Source organism: Rhamphochromis longiceps, linkage group LG2 (genome assembly GCF_057381845.1).
Source record: "Rhamphochromis longiceps isolate RC_006_pf linkage group LG2, R_longiceps_female_GT1.1, whole genome shotgun sequence".
Classification (NCBI taxonomy): Eukaryota; Metazoa; Chordata; class Actinopteri; order Cichliformes; family Cichlidae; genus Rhamphochromis; species Rhamphochromis longiceps.
In genome coordinates, this window is record NC_140558.1 from 4786926 (window position 1) to 4809390 (window position 22465).

At 39.4% G+C, this 22465-nt stretch overlaps 1 protein-coding gene across 1 annotated transcript; it reads right to left on the minus strand.

The window, feature by feature from the left end:
* Window positions 1–5898: 5898 nt before the first annotated feature.
* On the minus strand, window positions 5899–15291 carry cxcl14 (chemokine (C-X-C motif) ligand 14). The gene is made up of 4 exons (XM_085415380.1): window positions 14653–15291; window positions 12798–12903; window positions 9123–9236; window positions 5899–7267 (listed from the first exon to the last, which is right to left on the minus strand). Exons 1-4 carry the CDS (start codon window positions 14714–14716, stop codon window positions 7252–7254), a joined length of 300 nt encoding a protein of 99 aa, XP_085271506.1. The 5' UTR covers window positions 14717–15291; the 3' UTR covers window positions 5899–7251.
* Window positions 15292–22465: the final 7174 nt, after the last annotated feature.

Here is a 22465-nt window from a genome sequence, read left to right on the forward strand (position 1 = left end):
CCAGGGACGAACCTGCCAAATACTGGCCCCGCCTCCTTTACTGTGAGCGCAGCAGGAGACAGCTGCCAAATACTGACCCCGCCTTGCAGACAGCTGTAGACTAGCAGAGACATCTTAAAACGCATCTGTGGCTGATTTCTTTATCTACTTATAACAGTAATAATCCAGTGTCAAGTATGTGTTATATATATATATATATATATATATATATATATATATATATATATATATATATATATATATATATATATATATATATATATATTCCTATCGTCTATATATATATATAGACGATAGGAAATAGGTGCAGCGATTTACGCACAAATGTGAATGTGTAAACGTAAAAGTAAGTACAGTACAGTACAGTACAGTAAAAGTAAGTACAGTATGTAAGGCAAAAACACACTTGGGCTTATTTCTCTTTAGGAGGCACCTTGCTAGCGCAAAAACATTTTATTTGTGGCAAACTATGTTGTGTTTCACTTTTTTTGTATAACCAAATGTGTTTTTACAACATTCTGCTAGTAACAAAGTGACTAAAAATAGATTTCAAATTTGGTTTTGGCTATATTACACTATTGTGCAAGACTGGTTTTTCCCCTGAGTTGTGTGGCTTTTTTATATTTGAATGGCTTCACAAACAGTAGAAAATGTAAAAAATGCTCTGGTACAAGGAATGGACTGAAAATTAAAGAAAAAGCAGCCAATGTCTAAAGAAAGATTGTGAAATAATTTCAGAAAGCCTGGAGAACTGCTGCTCACTTTAAAATATTACATGGAAGTCTGGCTCCTTGGAAGCAAAAGACAGGAGTGGCAAGAGACTTTTGCACAGTGCTGTAAGTTCCGTCTAATAATCTCTTTTTTATATTTTAGAAATAATAAAGTACTATTGCTATTGTATGCTTAATAATGCAAAGATTCTTTTATTATTACTTGCATGTTAGATATGTGTTTGTTTTGTTTGTTTTTTCTCTTCCAGTGTTTTTGTACATTGCTTCTTACAAATAAAACTAATGAATAAATGTATAAACTAAAACCTTTAACTACATATACTTTAATAAGCACCCCTTTTTTCATATGCTGGCAGCATAATAAACCTGAGTCTTTACAACAAAGTCCACCCCATAAACTATATGTGTAACAATTGTAACCTTAAGGTCCACAAGTGTGCTTTTTTTTCTCGAGCTTTTATCTTCAATTTGCTGCCTTTCATGGCAGATAGAGTTTGTGCAGTTACATAAAGATAGTTGCAAGTTAATTAATCATTAAATGAATAGTTTATGTGCCTAAAAATAAAACACTGAAGTAACAGAGATAACATATGCTGTTATGAAAACGTAACCACTTTTAGAGATTTGTTAAAGTGAATAAAAGAGCATTACACGTATTTGATATCCAGCCTGCCTATACTGCACATAGTGACATGATAAATAAATGTACTATATTAGTTATGCATTATATTACTTAACATAAATGTATTTTATGTATAAATACAGTGGAGCAAAGTCACTTTCAGGATATTAAATGTGACTGAATGGGTATTTACCGCCACCTGGTGGAATAAGTTGTAAGAAAAAAAGGTTTCTTTGCTGTTTCAGTTGAACTACGATTCAATAATTCAATTAAATGAATTAAATACAAACACAAGCTGACACAAGCTCTATAGACACTCTATAGACACTTTATTGCTGTGTTTATTGTTTAACAATCTAAGGAAGGTCTAACAGTGAGCTTGGCGGGCTTCAAACACACACCCTCCAAGAATCTGTTACCAAAACAAGATTTAAATAGCAAAAAACAGCTATAATGCAGTAATACAACATACATGATGCTATAAAGTCTTAAGATGAATTTATTCTTTATTCTCAGTAACGTATAGGCTATATGTTTCCACTTCCAAAATGCTTCTTTACGAATGTATGTGTGTATGTGTATATATATATATATATATATATATATATGTATATGTATATATATATGTATGTATATATATATATAGCAGCTGGATAGCGTAGTGGTTAGACTACACGCCTTTGGAACAGAGGATCGCAAGTTCGATTCCTGCCTGGGGCGTCTGTATCCAGTAAGGGTCCTAAGGCTAGACCCCCTATGCTAAGCAAGCCTACCGCAGACATGAGCGAGACAGATAAATATGAAGGCATGCCGGCTCGGACGTCGCCCGGATCAACAAGGTCCGCGTCAGGTGTTGAGGAACCAGGGCACCCTGACGAAAAGTGGGCTACTGGAACAAGAAGGCATCGGTGGGCAAGGGACGAAAACAGGGCGTTGTTGGAATGCTACTACGCAAGTAACCCCGGCGGAAGGGGCTACATGAATAGGATGAGGGACCTATGGATTCTTCGATACCCAACATCCACAATGACAGCGAAACAACTAGTAGCTCAGTGTTCCAACATTCGAAAGAAGGGACTGCTCTCACAGCTAGAGATTGACGAGGTACAACACAAATGCTACGGCAAGGAGGAGTCAGGACGCCAGGTCAGGGGGGAGATATCATCACCCCCACCCGAGATTGGGTACATAGCCCCAAGTGCGATAGGAGAAGGATCGTTGAGTGCGAGAGGAACTGACCTGAAAAATAGGATCATGGCCAAGCTTGAAACCTGGATCCCCCGTAGCCGGTTACCAAGATTACGTGAAGTACCCCCAGAAGGTCTGCTAGATGATGTTAATGCAGCACTACGGGCAATACCTACAACCACGATTACCGACACTAACAAGCTGATCTACAATACGGCAGCAGTGATCAGTGAGATGCTTGGCTACAAGTTGAACAGCCAGAAGGGGCAGTACCCTCCATGGAGAAGGAGGCTAGAGGGCAAGATCAAAGTAGCACGGAGGGAGGTTAGCCAACTAACAGAGTTGCAGAAAGGTGCGACAAATAAGGTGCCTAAGAAATACAGCAAGCTGTCCATACCTGAGGCCTTGGAAACTGCCAAGCAAAGACTCACAGCCTTGGCCAGCCGCTTGAGGAGGTACACCAGAGAGATAGAAGGCAGGAGAATAAATCAGCTGTTCTCCACAGAACCAGCAAAGGTGTACTCTCAGTGGCAAGGGAACAATAAGAGAACAGCACCACCAAGGCTGGAGACGGAGCAATACTGGAAGAGCATATGGGAGAAGGATGCAACCCATAACGGCAATGCTCAGTGGCTAGAGGATCTGAGGGCAGACCACAGCGACCTCCCTGAACAGGGTCCAGTAACCATCACAGTGGCAGATATCCAAGAAAGGGTCTCCAGTATGAAGAGTTGGACAGCACCAGGGCCCGACATGGTTCACGCCTACTGGCTGAAGAAGCTGACTGCACTCCACGAGCGTCTGGCAGCACAAATGAACCAGCTGCTAGTTAACGAGAGACACCCGGAATGGCTAACCGAAGGTCGGACGGTCCTGATCCCCAAGGACCCCAAGAAGGGAGCGGTCCCCTCCAACTACCGACCAATAACCTGCCTCAGTACTACATGGAAGCTCCTGTCAGGCATCATATCGGCTAAGATGAACAGGCACATGGGTCAATACATGAGCGGGACACAGAAAGGAATTGGCAAGAATACCAGAGGTGCAAAACACCAGCTACTGGTAGACAGAACAATCAGCCGAGACTGCAAGACCAGACTGACCAACCTGTGCACTGCCTGGATTGATTACAAGAAGGCCTATGACTCAATGCCCCACAGCTGGATACTGGAATGCCTAGAATTGTACAAGATCAATGGGACCCTAAGAGCCTTCATCAGGAACTCAATGGGGATGTGGCGTACAACACTAGAGGCCAACTCCAAGCCCATAGCACAAGTTACCATCAAGTGCGGGATCTACCAAGGAGATGCTCTGTCCCCACTGCTGTTCTGCATAGGCCTGAACCCCCTCAGTGAGATCATTAACAAGACTGGCTACGGATACCGACTACGGAACGGAGCAGTTGTCAGCCACCTCCTGTACATGGATGACATCAAGCTGTATGCCAAGAGTGAACGAGACATCGATTCACTGATCCACACTACCAGGCTATACAGCAATGACATTGGAATGTCGTTCGGACTGGAGAAGTGTAGTCGGATGGTAACAAAGAGAGGGAAGGTAGTCAGAACTGAGGGGATTGAACTACCAGAAGGCAACATTGCAGACATAGAGGACAGTTACAAGTACCTGGGGATCCCGCAGGCAAATGGGAACCATGAAGAGGCCGCTAGAAAGGCTGCAACCACCAAGTACCTGCAGAGGGTCAGGCAAGTCCTGAGGAGTCAGCTGAATGGTAAGAACAAGATCCGGGCCATCAACACATACGCCCTGCCCGTGATCAGGTACCCTGCTGGGGTAATAGGCTGGCCAAAGGAGGAGATAGAAGCCACTGACATAAAGACAAGAAAGCTCCTGACCATGCATGGAGGGTTTCACCCCAAGTCCAGCACCCTGAGGCTGTACGCTAAGCGGAAGGAAGGGGGCCGGGGACTGGTGAGTGTCAGCACCACAGTCCAGGATGAGACAAGGAACATCCAAGAATACATTGGGAAGATGGCCCCAACTGACCGAGTGCTCAGTGAATACCTCAGGCAGCAGAAACCCAAGAAAGAGGAGGGAGACGAGGAACCATCATGGAAGGACAGGCCCCTGCACGGTATGTACCACCGGCAGATAGAGGAGGTGGCTGATATCCAGAAATCCTACCAGTGGCTGGACAAAGCTGGACTGAAAGACAGCACAGAGGCACTAATCATGGCAGCACAAGAACAAGCTCTGAGTACAAGATCCATAGAGGCTGGGGTCTATCACACCAGGCAAGACCCCAGGTGCAGGCTGTGTAAAGATGCCCCAGAGACAATCCAGCACATAACAGCAGGGTGCAAGATGCTAGCAGGCAAGGCATACATGGAACGCCATAACCAAGTGGCCGGCATAGTGTACAGGAACATCTGTGCCGAGTATAACCTAGAAGTCCCGAGGTCAAAATGGGAGATGCCCCCAAGGGTGGTGGAGAATGACCGAGCTAAGATCCTGTGGGACTTCCAGATACAGACGGACAAAATGGTGGTGGCTAACCAACCGGACATAGTGGTGGTAGACAAACAGAAGAAGACGGCCGTAGTGATCGATGTAGCGGTTCCGAATGACAGCAATATCAGGAAGAAGGAACACGAGAAGCTGGAGAAATACCAAGGGCTCAGAGAAGAGCTCGAGAGGATGTGGAGGGTGAAGGTAACGGTGGTCCCCGTGGTAATCGGAGCACTAGGTGCGGTGACTCCCAAGCTAGGCGAGTGGCTCCAGCAGATCCCGGGAATAACATCGGAGATCTCTGTCCAGAAGAGCGCAGTCCTGGGAACAGCTAAGATACTGCGCAGGACCCTCAAGCTCCCAGGCCTCTGGTAGAGGACCCGAGCTTGAAGGATAAACCGCCCGCAGGGGCGTGCTGGGTGTTTTATATATATATATATATATATATATATATATATATATAATGTGCAAAAGGAATAATAATAATAATAGGAATAATAATATTCAAAAGGAAGAATGAAAGAATTGGTTAGGAGATACTGAAGTCATCCATATAGGACTATAGGAAAAAGAAAACCAATGAAAAAAAACCCATAATGGCCATACAGCTTAAATTGTTGTGAGTGTTGTCTTCTGTGTGGGTAGTAATTGTAATTCAGACTCTTGGAAGATTCAGCCAAATCGTCCCTAGCAAAGCATTACTTTTCCAATGCCTTTCTAACATCAAAATAACACAAACTCCATCATAAATGACAATTCTGATAACAGCCAACATTTCCTCCATCAATATATATATATATATATATATATATATATATATATATATATATATATATATATATATATATATATATGTAAATCATACAACAAAAAGAAGACATACAAAATAAACTTTTTTCTATGTAACCAAATCTTGCTATAGATCATTCTTTTGTGCCACTGAGCTTCCTTATTGTCCATAAACTAGTAAAAAGCACACCAGTAAGCCAGACTATTTCACTGGGCAGAGTTTGAAACTATTGATAATGTCACTGTAATTTCCTTTTGCTTTACTGTTGTAGGTGCAGTAAAGCCCAGAGCACATTTTACTTCTGTCTGACAAATATTTCCTAAAATTATTCTAATTATTATTATTTTATATTTTCAGCAGGCGTTAAAGAGTTTAAATAGGTTTTAAAATCAAGATGCTGTCTACTGGTGCTATCGCAGGCCTGCCTCATATTTTTATGGATGCCACGATATGTAGGTCAGTTAAAAAAATATTTCAACCAGTGTGAAAATATGGAAACATATAGTCATTCGTCATAAACAGCTAGGATTCTTATATTCTTAGTGTCCTTAGTAATGACTTATTTGGACAATTTCCAATAAACAGACTGTAGCAGTGATGGCACAGATGACCTGTTTGATTTTTTTATATTTATTGAATGTGCACTCTGCAGGTTAAGTATGAGAACAGTTTGCAAAAAAATTGATTCAGTTGTCCCTCTGAAGATGAATTTTTATTAAGATGGAAACAGTTAAAACACTCACAGATGCGTACACACACACACACACACACACACACACACACACACACACACACACACACACACACACACACACACACTGACTGTCGGACCTCCATAATCTGTCTGAATAAAAACAACTTCTGTATAAAATATAATCACACACTGACTGACTCTCCTCTACAGATACAGAGAATCTAATTTATGGAGAACCTTTATCCCATTATTTCAACTGCGCCCTTGTAGCCAAACCTTATACGCTGATTATATAAATATACCTGTCATACTGAATAGGATACGGAAAAGTGGAAACTGCAATGATTAAACACCAATACACTGTATTTTTAAGAGAAATATTTGCCTTTCCTCAGAATTTCTTTTTCTTGCACATTTTTCACCAAAGCCAAAACAAAACAGAAGCCCCTTTGAATAACAACCATACAACTGTTTGAACACAGATGGCGTTGTCCACAATTTGACAAATATAACTACAGTGGCAAAGACTGGAGTGGTGAGTGACTGTAACTACACTGATGGCCAACTAAAGCGAGCCCACCAGCCTATGTACAAATTGTAGATATCTCTTGATGCGCTTGACAGATCTCAGGCAGAAGAAGTAGAAGTACAGCTTCAATGCAGATTACATCTTGTACTTCACAAATGTAGTCCTGGTGGAGTTGGTGTCCTTTGTTTGTCTCACACGATCCTTGTGTTGAGAGCGACGGTGTTATGCTTCATACACCCTGTGGAAAACAAACATATATCTCTTACGAGATTTGCTCCTTTGGTTGCAAACAATGTAGGTTTTTTTTCAGCCTCCTAAAAAAGGTGTCTCTGTTTGAGTAGCGATCAAATGTTTACATGTAGTACGAACATGACTTTAATGCTTCTGTAACCAACAGTGTCCCTTAGAAATGCTGTTTTTGAAAAAATACGTCCAGAGGACTTTTGTCTAAGACCTGACTCTGACCTCTGAAGTTAAAAAGACTAGTTTTAACAAAACAAATCAATAAAGCATCACATCTTTATTGATAGCCACTGGATATGGTTTCAGCCCGGAGTCAGGGATAAAACTTGAAAAACTTTATGTGCATATGTTTATGAGTGGTTTATGCATTGCTTCTTAATGAAATGACAAAGAAGATATAACATGGTAATAATAATGGTGATAATGCTTTATTAGGTACGCCTGTTTAGGTGATTGTTAATGCATATCTAATAATATCTAATCAGCCAATCACATGGCAGCAATTCACTGAATTTAGGCATGTAGACATGTCCAAAATAACCTTATAATGCTCAAACTGAGCATTAAAATGGGGAAGATGATTGTTAGTGCTGGTGCGGGCTGGTTTAACTAGCTCAGAAACTGCTGATCTACTGGGATTTTCCCACAAAACCATCTCAGGGTCTGTAGAGGCTAATCCAAAGGGAAACATTCAGTAACAGTTCTCTAGGAAATACTGGCTTGTCAGAAAAGAATAGCCTGACTGCTTTTAGATGATAGCAATGCAGAAGTAAGTCAAATAACCATTAGTTACATCAAATGTTGTTTGTGAAGTTTTGTAAACATTTGACAATATATATAAGTTATGGAGCTGTGCGATATTGTAAATACATGAAATGTTCTTCAGATTCTTACTTTTATTTACTTTAACAAATCTCTAAAAGGGGTTAAGTTTCCATAACAGCATATGTTATCTCTGTTACGTCAGTGTTTTATGTTTAGGTATATAAACTGGTACATTTATGTAACTGCACAAACTCTATCTCCCATGAAAGGCAGCAAATTGGACATAGAAGCTAAAAAAAGTACACTTGTGGACCTTAACTGTAACACCGATAGTTTATGGGTTTGACTAAGCTAACTCTGTCTGACTTACGTATTTATATAATTTTTTCTCATGCGAACCTGATAGATGACCACTAGATGTCAGTAGAATGCAGATCACGCTCAACTTAATTCTGTTTTGTTACGCCTACCAATGCAAGAGTAAAATCCTTGCTATGGTGGCCTCCATAGGACAAACAATTCTAGCTGCTGTTTATCTGTAGTGAGTGTAGGCTGTCATTCTGCTTTCACCTCAGCTGACAACATGGATCTAACATTTTTGGACTGGGACTCTTAGCGACACTTTGTCTCTGATAAACAGAAGGAAATGTGATTTTCAGGGCACTCGAGCCTAACATTAGCTGGCATAATGTTAGCTTATACCCAGCTGCTGTTGTTTTTTTTATTCAGGTTGTTATCATCTGTCCAGGGATGGGAAGGTCACGTGTCTACTCTGCTACCATAAGTAAATGTGACAGTATTTGGAATAAATAAATGTGTTCATGCACGGTTTCGTTCAGATACAGGAAGAGGATGAAATTTTATCTAGTCTTATTTATTTATTTATCTAGGCCACGTGTTTGTTCTGTGTACTATGAATTAATTGATTCTAAGTTTGTAAAATGTTTAGATGTTTCGGTTTGTGAAAATCAATTTGCTGAAATATATAATTACACATTAAATAACCTAACAACATGACTGACTGTACTTTTAACTAACATCACCTGATTTTTATTTATTTATTTATTTTGGTGTTAGGCTATTACCTGTGCTTGTCCTTCCAGATGCGGAACCATTTGACCAGGTTCTTAGTGCTCTGAAGTTTGGGATGAAGACAGTACTCCTGCCCCTTGAACCGAGACACATTCTCCATTGTCACACTGAGAACAGGAGCCGAGAAGAAGCAAAGGTTAAATACTGATTTTAAAAAACACAAAACATGACATGTAGGTTTTCCAGTCTGTATCAAGTACACATGTACTCTTGAACACTCTTATTTATTCCTATAAAAATTAAAAAAGATTTTTAAAATGTGCAAAAAGTTATTTTTGCACATGTGGCTGCCAGCTATTCAGTAAGATCGCTTTTAACATTTCAATGACTACATCACTTATGAAAAAAATAATATAGTGGCCCTAAAGGCCAAGCACTTACCGGAATCTGACTGCTATCATATCATGACAACAAAAATGGCTAGTGAGTAAAATAAGAACATTTCACAATGAAAGTTTTCAGTTTGACTTGGAGGGTTAAGTTCAGCTTAAGAACTCAAGGCACAACTTCATTGGAGTAAAAACACTGTTGTGAGCAAGTCAAACCATCTGAAAGCCAGTCTGAGTCTGCTGAATAGAGACTGGTTAAGGAGTAAGACATCTGACATGTTTTTGCCCCAAATTTTAGTGGCTATTCTAAGCTGCCTCCAATAACATTTCCACAGCTGAATGCCCTCCGAATTCAAAAGATCCGCTTGCACAGCTTTGCCAGCTTTTTTGGCAATGAAGCAATATTATGGAGCTGCCACTTAAAAATGTGACATCTAAGCTCATTGAATCAGTTCATCTGTCTGTTATGCTCTGCTTTTGGCAACGACAGAGACAGACTGCCTGTATGTGGCGTATTCAGATGAAAGAAGCGAGCGTGGTAAATATAAAAAAACAAAAGACCCACCATGCTAGGGGGCCTCACTATCCAGTGACACACTCAAAGGCTCAGCAAACCATGAATGCTAAATGACTTGACTGCAAAGGAACTTGACTTTTGATTCGAAGGCTGTATTCAGTGGTTATAAAGATTAGATTAAAGAGTTTTGCCTCTATTTTCCTGCCCATTTGGTTGTCCCTTTGTTTCACAATTGATGCCTTAGTTAGATAGCTCTGTGTTCTTTCTTTTGGAAGAACTGAGTTCTGAGTGTGTTTGATGGATAGAACATGAAACTTCCTGTGTATATTGCATTTAACCTAATTACCGTGATCGTTTGAGCTTTGGTTCCGACTCATTATCATTCACCTAGGTAGCTGAAGCACAGCCACTGACTGAAAACTTCCGTGAGTTATAAGGACATTAGAAAAAGGAAGGTGAAGATGAATGAAGTCCAGGGAAAAGACAGAAAATTGAGAGGACAGGTAGGAATAGGGAGATGGTATATGGGGCTCCTAGGTTGTGCATGTTTGTGGTTAGGAGTGGCTGCTGAGAATGCCAAACTAAGCGCTGTAAGCCAAACGACCAAAGTGGGGACTCTCTTGCTCATTTCTCTCCCACTCTCTTTCTTTCTGTTGCTTTCCGGAGCCTGCTGAGACTCATTTTTCACCAGGCACTAACGGCTGGTGGGCCCCATCTCATGCTAATAGAGCAACCTTGAATGATGACTGTGTGGCGCGTAACACCCTCACAGAAAAACAGACCTGTGAGGTGATGCAGACCAAATACAATATAATGCTTCTGACAGGTTTGTTCTTTTGGAATGCACACACAATTTATTTCTTGACTGACTTGATGTGTGACTATACATCATCCCTCCGCTTTGCAGCTGTATTCCTCCGCCAGCCAGTTACGTTGCAGTTCATGTATAAAATATGTAAGGTAGGAGTCATGAATTCAAATAGCCCTTTTCAGCCTTTATCATGAGTGATGACTTTTACAGAGTGTTAAATTTATTAGTATTTACAGTGTAAATTCTTGAGTTAAGCCCCAGAATGTTTTTTGTGAGGTTAGAGTGACCATAACCTCTGACCCTCAAAATGTAATCAGCTAAGCTAACATTTGGCTCAATTTTTAAGAAATTCCCTTGAGGCGTTCAAGAGCACATCACATTCATAAAAATATAACGTTCGGATAGATGGAGACAACATCTAACAGCTATTTTGTAACTATTCAGCACTTGAAAGGTGAAATTTTCAAATGAAATTTGAAACACTGATTAACACACTAAAATTTTCAAATATTATAATTTCTTTGCTGTACTCAACAACAACCGATTACCATAAAGTACTCATTTCGGAAGGGCATCTGTAATAAGATGAATGATTTTAATAGTATAAATGTACTTGGAGCTTAAATAAATTATTAATGATAAAACAAAAACAGAACAACAGCAAACTTAAAACTTAATAATCAATTTTACTTAATTAAAATTGCTATAAAAGCAGCAAATTGTGAGATAAGAGGACCTAGTTTTCTGTTTAAAATCAATTGATATGATAAACTGACTTAAATGGTTGGATATTATCTCAAACCTTTTGTAAAAAGTAGAATACACTTTGAGCATAAAAATCTGTCCACACATCACACAGCCTGTGTCCTCTGTGTTATATTGTAATGTGGCAGCAGGTGGCAGCAGAGATTGTGCATTGAACACCAAGCAGAGTCCCAGGAGGCTGACATAACATCCCCATCTGCTGTGCCTTCATTTAGCTTTGAAGCAAAAACTTAAAAAAAATGAAACGCACACAGCGTTTTATAGTTTTTTATTGGCTTGTGTGGGGCTTCATTCACATCAACTGAAATCATGTAGTACAGACTGTACGCATAATATGAATGTATTTATAAATTTCAGGTGAGAGTGTCTGTCTTAAAGCGCTACAGGTTACTTCTTTTGAAATATAATTCATAGGAGAAGAATCAGTTCATGGTGCATTCCTCAGTAGCTCAAAATGAGCATATTAGCTGTATGTGTGCTTGAACTTTGACCTGAAAGGTTAAATGTCTGATGGCAGAGAGAGGCAGAAAGATCAAGCACTGATCTGTGATTTAGCCCATTTTTTATTGTTTAAGTACAAATAGTCTTTTGAACACAGAAGCATTACATTATTCTTACATTAACTAGACTTTAATAGATTAATAGATAGATTAATGGACTGCATCATTATGTGATGCTTACATCTCACACTGCCCATGATGTCTGAATTTACAAATAAAAGTCTGGAAATGTTCATGCTTGAGTAATTGAACATTGTGGAATGTCCTGGAAATCGCTGCTTTCTTCATCCCCTCCTTTTCAGGTAATAAATCATCCCCACCTCCTGTCTACAGGGAGTAATTAAATTATCAGTTTATCGCGCTGCAAATCTTTCAGAGTGTTTTAGGCACCAACGAAAGGGTGTTCTCAAAATGTGAGCGCGGCAGCTGAATATGTTTACAGTATGTTGGAGTATCATTATGCTTCAGGAACGGCTTTAAATATGCTGGTAATCTGCTAATTGTATGATTTGTATTCAAAGCATGTGCAGAGTACACGCTGGAAGAAAAAGGGGATGAATAACCAGAGGAAAGGGGGAAAAACAGGGAACACAGGTAAGCAGGTAGGAAAATGTCAAGGGATTAAGCAAAAAGAAGAATGTAAAGTAGGAATAAGAACTGAGGAAAAAAGCAGAGAGAGAAACGAGAAAATGCAGAAATGACATATGGAGAGTGACACACTGAAAGAGAATCAGAGTCTGACTCACAATATCATCTTCTCCTGGCAGAATGGGTGTTTGGGTTTGATCTCCAGCTTCTGTACATCCTTGTATCGGATCTTGGGCCCTTTTCTGGTGCACCTGCACTTGTAAGCTGTTGAGAAATATAATGCACACATTACACTGCTAAGACACAAATCTAATAAACTTGTCATGCAAGCTCAATTACTGCCAGTCAGACTGACAGGTATTTAACTGACAGGGAAGTTAATTCTTTGCAATCTGACGGCAAACTGGCGTGGAATCACAACGAAGTATTCCCGCTTTATCTTTGAATTATAATTCAAAGGACAAGTGGGTGTTATCTGTTTCTATATTTATATCTGGCAACACACAGCTGAAATTCCATGCTTTTACTTAAGTCACAGTCAAAGGCACATTAAAATAGAAATATAATTTGGCATGCAGTTAGACCCCTTTTTATATTAAGCATGACTAAAATGGAAACATCTGTGTAGAGAGGAAATTGGCTTGAATTCCACACTGTACGAGTTTTATGCTATTGCTGATTGTTCACTGCACATCAGCAAAATTAAACATGCTGCATTTATCCCGTTAAGCTCAGACGATGCATGGGTTCCTAAAGGTCTTACTGCCTTGCACGAAGAACTTGAGACTTCAGCTATCCTGTATTTATCTCACTATCATGTTGCTTCTCTATCAGACACTAATTTTATAAAATTCCTGCACTACAAGCACTAAGGGAGAGTCTATGCACCTCTTTAATTAAAGCTACATGTCATCTTACTTCTGAAGCATACATATATATTTAATAATGTCTGTCCATCATCTTCTGATCAACTTAAAATGATGCCTGTTCAGGGCAAGTTTTCTAGCTGTAGTAGTGAATATATTACACAGAGGAAATTAGTTTTGCTGGGCTGTATATTTGTGATGGGAGGTGATGACCTGGATAGTCCAAGGTTTCCCTCATCCATCATCTGCTATCTGTCCAGACCGCCAGGCACTAAATCTGTCACAAGCCCCCACAGTGGAGCGCGACTGAGCACCAACATATCAGACAACAAAGGCCAATAAAAATGGGCAAACACTGGTGTTACTATATTGTCAAAGGCAAACAGCTTCACCACTTTACACACTGAACTGAAAGAGATGCCCGTTAAACCTGTTCTCAAATGATGTATATGTTTACTTTCATATCTATATGGTGGGAAAGACGTTATACAAAAAGTCAGACAAAGTTTTCCCATAAAGTTTGACAGCTGCAGACACGAAAGGAGAATGAAACTATGATACAGAAAGAAAAATGCATTTTAAATAATTATGTAAAAACTAAAATTGGAATATTTTACTGTTAATTTAGTTACATAAGGGTGGCTTCGCTTGTCTTGCCAGACGCTGTATGTCCCAGGGGGCTGTTCAGGGTGCAAGGACGCTTGCCAACATAAGGCTCATCATAACAGCAGATTTCTTACACCAGAGTGGTATTCATTATTACAGTTCAGCTCCAAGATCTCAGTGTTTATGGATACTAGGAAACAAACAAAGTGCCTAATTGAGTGCACACTACTGCTAACACACTGTTTATGCCGACCTAAATTCATTTTTGGAGCACAGGCATGCAAGCAAACGCACCACTGAGTCCCTTCAGCAAAGTTGACTTCAGCTGTTGACTCTGGTTTCAAACAAACTCTGCACAGCATGAGTTGATTCCTCAATCTTTCCTTTCACGAACACAACACAACACACCAGGCGTTTGCTTTCACCTCCCACCTATTTTCGACCTACCGATAATTGTTCAGTTATCACAGCTTAAGCGCCGCACAGCCCATTTTGAAAAATGACAAACTTTAACTAAGATAAACAGGAAAAAAGTGTTTACCTTCTGCGCTCAGGCAGCATAAGGCCACCACTAACAAAAGCAGCACCGTCGTGCACCCACGCATGTCTTCACAAGTCCAAAAAGATTTAAAAAAAAAAAAAAAGAAGTTCCTCAAAACCCGAGCCTTGCAAAGCAGTAAATACTGAAATATCAACAAAAAGTCTTTCGATATGTAGATAGCATCCACTACTGGGAGGCAGACGTGAAGAGCAATGGGGATTTCAGCTTTTTGGGGTCCCTTTGGAGCACTGATTGTGCAACTCCGTCTGTGCGTCCCGAGCGCTTGGATGAATCTCCAATCACTCGTTTAGGTCTCTCTCTCCCCGTCGCTTGCTGTGGAGAGGCAGGCAGCAGCTCTTTTAAAAGCTGCCCGCTATCCCATTCTCATTAATATGCACGACCAGACAGCGAATCAAACACTTGTTGTGTCCTGCGAGGGAGAAGTGGAGAACGTGGAAAGGGAGGGAGGGCAGAAAAAAAAACCAAAAGTGCACGTATTGTTCACCAAAATCTGGAAGGATGACGTCTGCTGGTCTGTTCGTCTCTTGTCCTGATTTCAGGCTGACAGACAGAAAACTTGGTGGAATGAAGAAAAACGCCACAATGACAGCAACAACAGAGCCAAGACAAAGGAAAAGTTCCTCCTCGCTGACAGGACAGTGAAATTGAAGGCTGACGTGTACGAAAATACGTTACCCAACACACATTGTGGGTCAGTGAAGGCAACATTTAAGGATCAGAGACTTAAATTGAAGAAAAAAAAAAAATCCGTGTTGTTGGCTAAAAACTGACCGGTAAAAATCACATGTTTAAGAATATATATGCTCAAGAGATTCAATTCATTTGCTGATAGAAGACTGTGAATTTTTTTAAGCATACACGCACATTGAAATCGTGGAGTATATTATTTTTCTCATTATTTTTTCCTCAATCAGATATAACCTATAACATAATAAATATTGATCAGTTTAGAGAAAACATTAAAAAAGCTGGATTTCCCTCGCCTGACGTCAGCATCTAGAAAGAAAACTGGACTGATTCGTTTCAAAAGCCATTGTCACGAAAACGTAATGAAAGTCTTACAACCTCATGTCTGATCACATTTGTCACTTTCTAAAAGTCAAATTATTTTCTGTCCTTCTTGCGTTTTTTTGGATGTCACTCAGTGAAATTCAAAGCTGATATTGTTTCTGTGAATGCTTTTTGGGCTTATTCTGTTCCCTGCATATGAATAAACGCACTCATTGTATCTGGGGATGCCATCAGGCTGAACCTTTGGCCTGTAAGAGATAGCCCTGAGAAGAAGGTCTGACCCCTCCCACCTGGAACACTCTAACCACAGGATTAAACCACATTCATCACCATCCAGCGTAATAAGATTTGTGTGTGTGTGCGTGTTTCCCATACTCACTTCCCACTTGTGCTCACCTCTTTGCCCCTTGCACTGATGCAATCAGATTCTGTCATAACTCAAACCAGCAGCCATGAACTGTCTGTCCGCACGATGTACCTGTGTGCGTGCATTTGTTCATGTCTGCATGACCATATTTGTGGGTGTGTATCTACACGAGTTCTCGCAGCATGTACATCTGTCGCATGCTGCAGGATTACACGCGCGCACCGCCAAAACAGTGTGCAAATCAGCTGTGAACCTGTCTTAATATTACCACAGTTTCTTCTTTGTTCCCTTCACGAACAGCAGCGGGACAAGATGCCAGCTATCATTTTCAGTGGACTGTGACAGATTAGGATGTACGTGACCCCTACAGCTGTGTGAATCTATCCCGTTTTTTGATCTCAGGATGAAAGACAATGGTCAGCTGTCTGTTTCAGTCTTCAGCTGTAATGACTGAAAATAACTTGGACATGAGTTGTCTTCATCCATTAGATCATTTTAGCTACAAGAAAGAAAGAAAGGAAGTGAAGGCAGCAGTTAAAAATACAGGAGGACTTTAGCCAAACTGAATCTGTCTTAAAAAGAAAATAACATCATTTGTCAGCCTTAATAAGCTGATGTTGATGATGCTTTGGAGAAATATGTTTTGAAGTTTAGCTAATGATTACTAACCAGAACATAATTAAAAACACTGACAATATATCAACATTTGATCTTTGTATTCACATAAAATGAACACTGGCAGCATTGGCAGTGAAGCAGAGAGCATGGTAATAGAAAATGTAATTAGTGGACCAAATTTTCCACAGATGCTACATAGCAGTTGGCTCAAAAAAACAAAACAAAAACAGTAATAAACTATGGAAAGCCTTCAAGCAGTTGTTGCCAGCCTTTCTTCTGTCTGGTGTAGCTCCACAGCAATATCAGAAGAACGCTACATAGCACATCCACATCAGTGCAATTCACACTCTAAACAGAAAAGCCCCAGCTGGACACCGTTGCTGTTAAATTCGTTTTTTTTAAAAAAAGACTAAATTTGTGAAAAAAACCCCCCATAATAATTCAACATTTATATGTTGTATTTCTTCTCATGATCGCATCAACTGTTTTCTTTAAGACAGCAAAAAAAATCATGTGTCATTTTAGAAGTAAACACTTCATATTCTGACATTTGTTTTCAGAGTAGAGAAAACTTTTCTTCACTTGATCAAGTAAGACAGCTGTTTTCTGAAAGTGGCTGTCAAAATCCTCCAGCTTCACTGCCTGCCTGCAGCTGTGGCCCTCTCTTCAGTTCTTTGGACTGGACTGAAGGACCACATGTATTTACACAGAACTGTACTGCTTGCTAGATTGTAAACATTTGTCTGTGATACTAAGTTGCACTGTGTCCATTGGCGTTTAATGAACCTGGCAGCGCTGTAAATGCAGAGCTAATCCGCAGGAAAACTGTAAAGTTTTACCCCAAGATTAAACATAGCAGAAGGTGGATATAGTGTAGAAGCTGTTTAGATTGGAATGATATGTAGTTAAAGAGGGAGAAGGAGAGAAAGAGGTAGACAGAGACACAGACACAGAATATGTTTATGTTGTTGGGAGCTGAGTGTCTCAGTTAAATGCAGGCTTCTGTCTGTAACCAAAAAGCACAGAAACTTTTCAGGTTCAGCACATCTGCCTGTGTATCAGCTGTTAAGCTCTACAGCTGTTTAAAAACTTGGGAACATGTGTTTTAAACTGTACAGGGTGTTTTTTTTTTGTTTGCTGTCATCCTATCACACTACAAATGAGGTAATAAGCTGTTGTGCTTGTTATAGAATGGTGGACATGTACCTGTATAACTGTGGGGAGAGTTTCACTCACTCATATTGCAATAAGTCTGATCAGTTCCTGATGAGAGCTGGGCTCCACCAGGGCTGCTTTTTGTCACCGATTCGATACATAACTTTTATGCACAGAGATTTTAGGCTCAGCCAAGCAGCTGAAGATTTCTGGTCTTGTGGCCTCAGGATCATCTCTCTGCTTTTGATGATGTGGTTCTTGTGGCTTCATCAGCAGGTGTCCTCCAGCTCACTGTGGGGTGGTTTGCAGGCAAGCAAGAAGCAGTAGGAATGAAAGCTGTTAGGTCCGTGTCTCAGGGCATGCTTCTCAGCTGGAAAAAGATGGAAGGCCCCTCTGGGTCATCTATGGCCATGAGGTGTGGGTAGTGACCGAAAGAATGAGATCACTGATACAAGCTTCGCCTGAAGGGTTGGACTCTCCCTTAGGTTTATGAACATGCTGGTTAATGAACAAATGAGAGCGTGTATCTGTTTTTGACAGAAATGTGAAAACATACATCTCTTTTACTACTATATGAAAAGCACATTCTTGCTGTTTCAGGCACAAAAAAATCTGGTAGATTTCTCCTTAATTGCATAACAAAAAAAATGCATCATAGCTGTGAAAAGTGGTACTTTTATTGGTTATTAATAATCTCTGTCTTAAAAGGGAGTTTTTCCTTCCCATTGTTGCCAAGTGTTTGCTCAAACTGGGTTCCATGATTGTTTATAATATAGGGACTTAACCTTACAATACAAAGCACCATGAGGAGACTGTGATTTGGTGCTATATAAATAAAATGTAACTGAATGAAAATACTGTTCCAAGTGAAAAAATTCCCCTGATCTTTGATAAATAAAGGATTATCTTCTAATCTTTACCTGAAGGGATCAAGTTGCATCCAACTGGCTGCTCAGTGTCCACATGGCAGCCAGTCATGTGAATGTGTATGAAAAATTTCACATTATCCTTTGGAGTAAAACAACCACAGCAACAAAACAAATGAATGTAAAGCGCAGTCCATTCACCGACTGTCCCCTTAATATAATGTGGAAGTCATAAGTGAATCTCGATCTGCACTCTTTGAGGCTTGACCTAAAATAGCCCGAGCTTATTCAATAACTCTAACACTGCAGACATTTCCAAAACATTCTCAAACTGAATTATTGCTTTTGTAGAGTTTGTCCTTCCTAATACAGTCCTAAGCTTAAGTGAATTTTATGAATAGCTTATGCCTCAATGACATAAAATGACCTGCTGAGACATGAAAAAGAACAGAGGCAAGACAAGCACACCATCTGTTTCAGGTTGTTTGAATTTGCATGGCTTTTACAAGAGAAGCCTTCCACGAATATAAAAGTCTGTAAATTCTTTTAGGGGCTGGGAGAGCATCTAGCAGGTGTGTACTGTCTTTCCATAAAAGTGCATTTGGAATTGCTTAAATTAATGTCACTTGGCACATAAACAGACTAGGCCATTAGTGCATAGCAGAGAGACAGAAAGACTGCTCATCTGTTTTGACATATTTCTGCAGAGAAGTATGTGAGTACTGCAGCGAAATCTTTCGCCTGAAGCCACAATGGTGAGGGTACGTGAGAGGTCACAGTGGGAGTAAGTATTTTAGTGGAAATTCTGTATCACAAAGACAGACAAAGAAAAATAGAACTTGAAAGGATGAAAAAATATCTGACAGTAATAATGCAAATTTGGTGTGTAGGCTAAATATGTACTGAGGTCCCCAGTGACAGGAATGGTAGGTGAGTGGGAAAATTCAACCAAACTGTCATGCACTTGCTCGAACTTGTATTCAATTCACCATGGAAAAATCACATGTTCTTTCCCAGGACATGTCCTATTATGAGGTATTTAATGACACTGGTCATGGCTTATGTTGGTGTTACATCATATCAAGGTCAGTTCTAAAACATCACTCACAAGTGAATGTCTCTATTTAAAAACAAACAAACAAACAAACACAAAACTCATGCTGTGATATTATAGTATATAGTATATCAGAAATCTGTTCACCATTTTTATTACAAATGATATCAGTAAGGAAGCTGACTAAATATTAACTGATAATTTATGGCAAAGGGGTGGGATTAAATAAGTGTGTGCTTCTTCCAACTCCCTTTCAACATGTAAATCAATCAGAATGTTTTTTTGTATGTAATTTGTATAGTATTTTTTTCTCTCTTATTTTCTTTTCTAAATGTACTTGTATATTGTTCACATGTTGAAATAAATTACCAATCAATCAATCAATCAATCAATCAATTGTACTTACATGGGTCACAGACATTTCATTTCCTGATATTCTGCCCAGTCTTAAGGATGTATATGGACATATTTTGCCCCCCCCCCCATTTTTTTCTTTTTACAAACATGACATTGAATTTAATGCATTTTAGTTAGCAGATTTTTTTTCCATCTTGCACCACCTATATTTTTGACACTCCTCAGAGTAGAGATGTTGCCATAGCAACCAAAAAAATCACGGTCAATATCAAAGATGGATGTAGCTACCGTGTTAACCATTGGTATCTGAAGTCCTGTTTTGAAGCCTCCACATGGGCATTTTCGCTGTCACCATCTTTCTGTTTTAAAACTGATTTTGCATCTGACTGTGAATCTTCATGCTCACCGGTCAACATAATATGACCAAGATTTAATTTTATAAATCTTGGTCATATTATGTTGACCGGTGAGCATGAAGATTATTTATTATTATTTATTTTTTTATTCAAATTAGTGACAGAGTCCATAAACTTGATAGTAAAGTGCTTACAGAGCTCAAGTCAGCAGGCCATTTTCCTATAGACTTCTATGGAACCAGATGTCACAGGTATCACCCCCTTGTGGCCATTAAAAATAATGCAAATATTTGCAAGTTGGCTTCACATTTAACAGCTACGTCCATCCTTATTTTTTTTTATATTGTACTAATTATACTGATAATATACTGATTATATAATACTATACTGATTACTTTTACAAAAACAAAACAAAAATACAACTGATATGTAAAAGCAATCCATCCAGCCATCCATCCATCCAGGGCTGATTATCTGGGTCTGGATAGCAATTCTGACATGCCCAAAACATCATGCAAGACTTTAACTGTCTCTGGCGTCAGGGGCAAAATGACCAATGCCATAGCTAACCTTTCTATTAAAAATGTACATTGACATAGATACACAGATACAAAAGCAGAGCAATTAAAAATTGCGGGAATGTAACCCCCCCCCCCCCCCCCCCAAAAAAAAAAAAAACCCCAAACAAAAATCAATTACATTTTGAAGCTATTTTGAAAACTGCAATGTGATATTTCTCCTCTAGCCAGTAAAAATTAAAACCTATATGCTGAATTGCAATATCTCTACGTAACCAGTACAAAACAAAGTGACATCAAATCTAGACTTTCAGATCAAAGTTAGATTTTACACCAATCATAACCCAGTTTTATAGCCTGTGATCTCAGCCTTCATAGATTCAGTCTGGAACTCCACTTGATCAAGTTTAACAAAATGCTTTCCTGTTTGACCAACACATGTTTCAGTAAATCACATTTGTACGCCACTACTCAAGTCAATGAGTTTGTGTACATGTTCAATGTCTATACCTGACAGCCATCAGCTGTAAAGTCAGATTTCTAACTAGGGAAAACCTACTTTCATTCACTCATTCACTCACATGCAGTCATAACAAATGGAGGAGGCTACCGCTGGGTAATGTGATTTGGTATTTCTAACACAGTCATTATAAACCCCAAGCACTAATAATTCATCTCTTGGCTTGCAGCTTCAAACCTGTCCAGGCTTGATGTTTTCCAGGTTTCTGTCATAACTGTGTAAACTTCCAACAAAAACAGATAAATAAATCTAAGGAACAAATCATAAACCCCTAGATAAAATAAAAACAGAAAAATGATTTATCCTGAGTGAGGCAGCAGGGTTATATTTCATTGAGCGGACAAAGCTCAGCCTTCATAAACCAGAGTAAGCTGAATCTGTAGTTCTAATGTGATATAATCACGGGAACTGAAACTAGCTTTAAGTACAGTATCTTAGCGGTCTAACAAATAAATCCAGTCTCAGTGTGAGACTGAGTTAAACAGATAAACAAGAAGAAGATAAATATATTCATACCAATTATATTCTCCCCAAATATAGCAATATGACTTTGCTGCTTTAAAATACAAAACAAAAAACAACAAAAATAATTAAAGCTAATTGTAGATGTAGTTCACCCCACCTCCCCACTTGCTTTTCCTGCTGAGGCAGGAAGATATTCCTTAGTATGGCTCAAGATCAAAAATTGCAACATCCTATAATCTCCATTATGCAACTCTGTAACACTTTTAGATACAAAATATCTTGTTTTCTCTTCCCCCCTCTTTTTTTCCAATTTGTAAACCAGGTTTTCTGTTAAAATGTATATTAATAAAGTCTAACCTCATTCTCTCCTAATCTCTGGCTCATAGACACCTGTTCTCACAGTGCTGCCACTGACAACTGAAGTAATCATGCATAAAATCTGCAGAATTTCTCCTCGAATCTAAGCCACGGTAATGATTAATCTTAACGCAACCAGCCTTGGTGT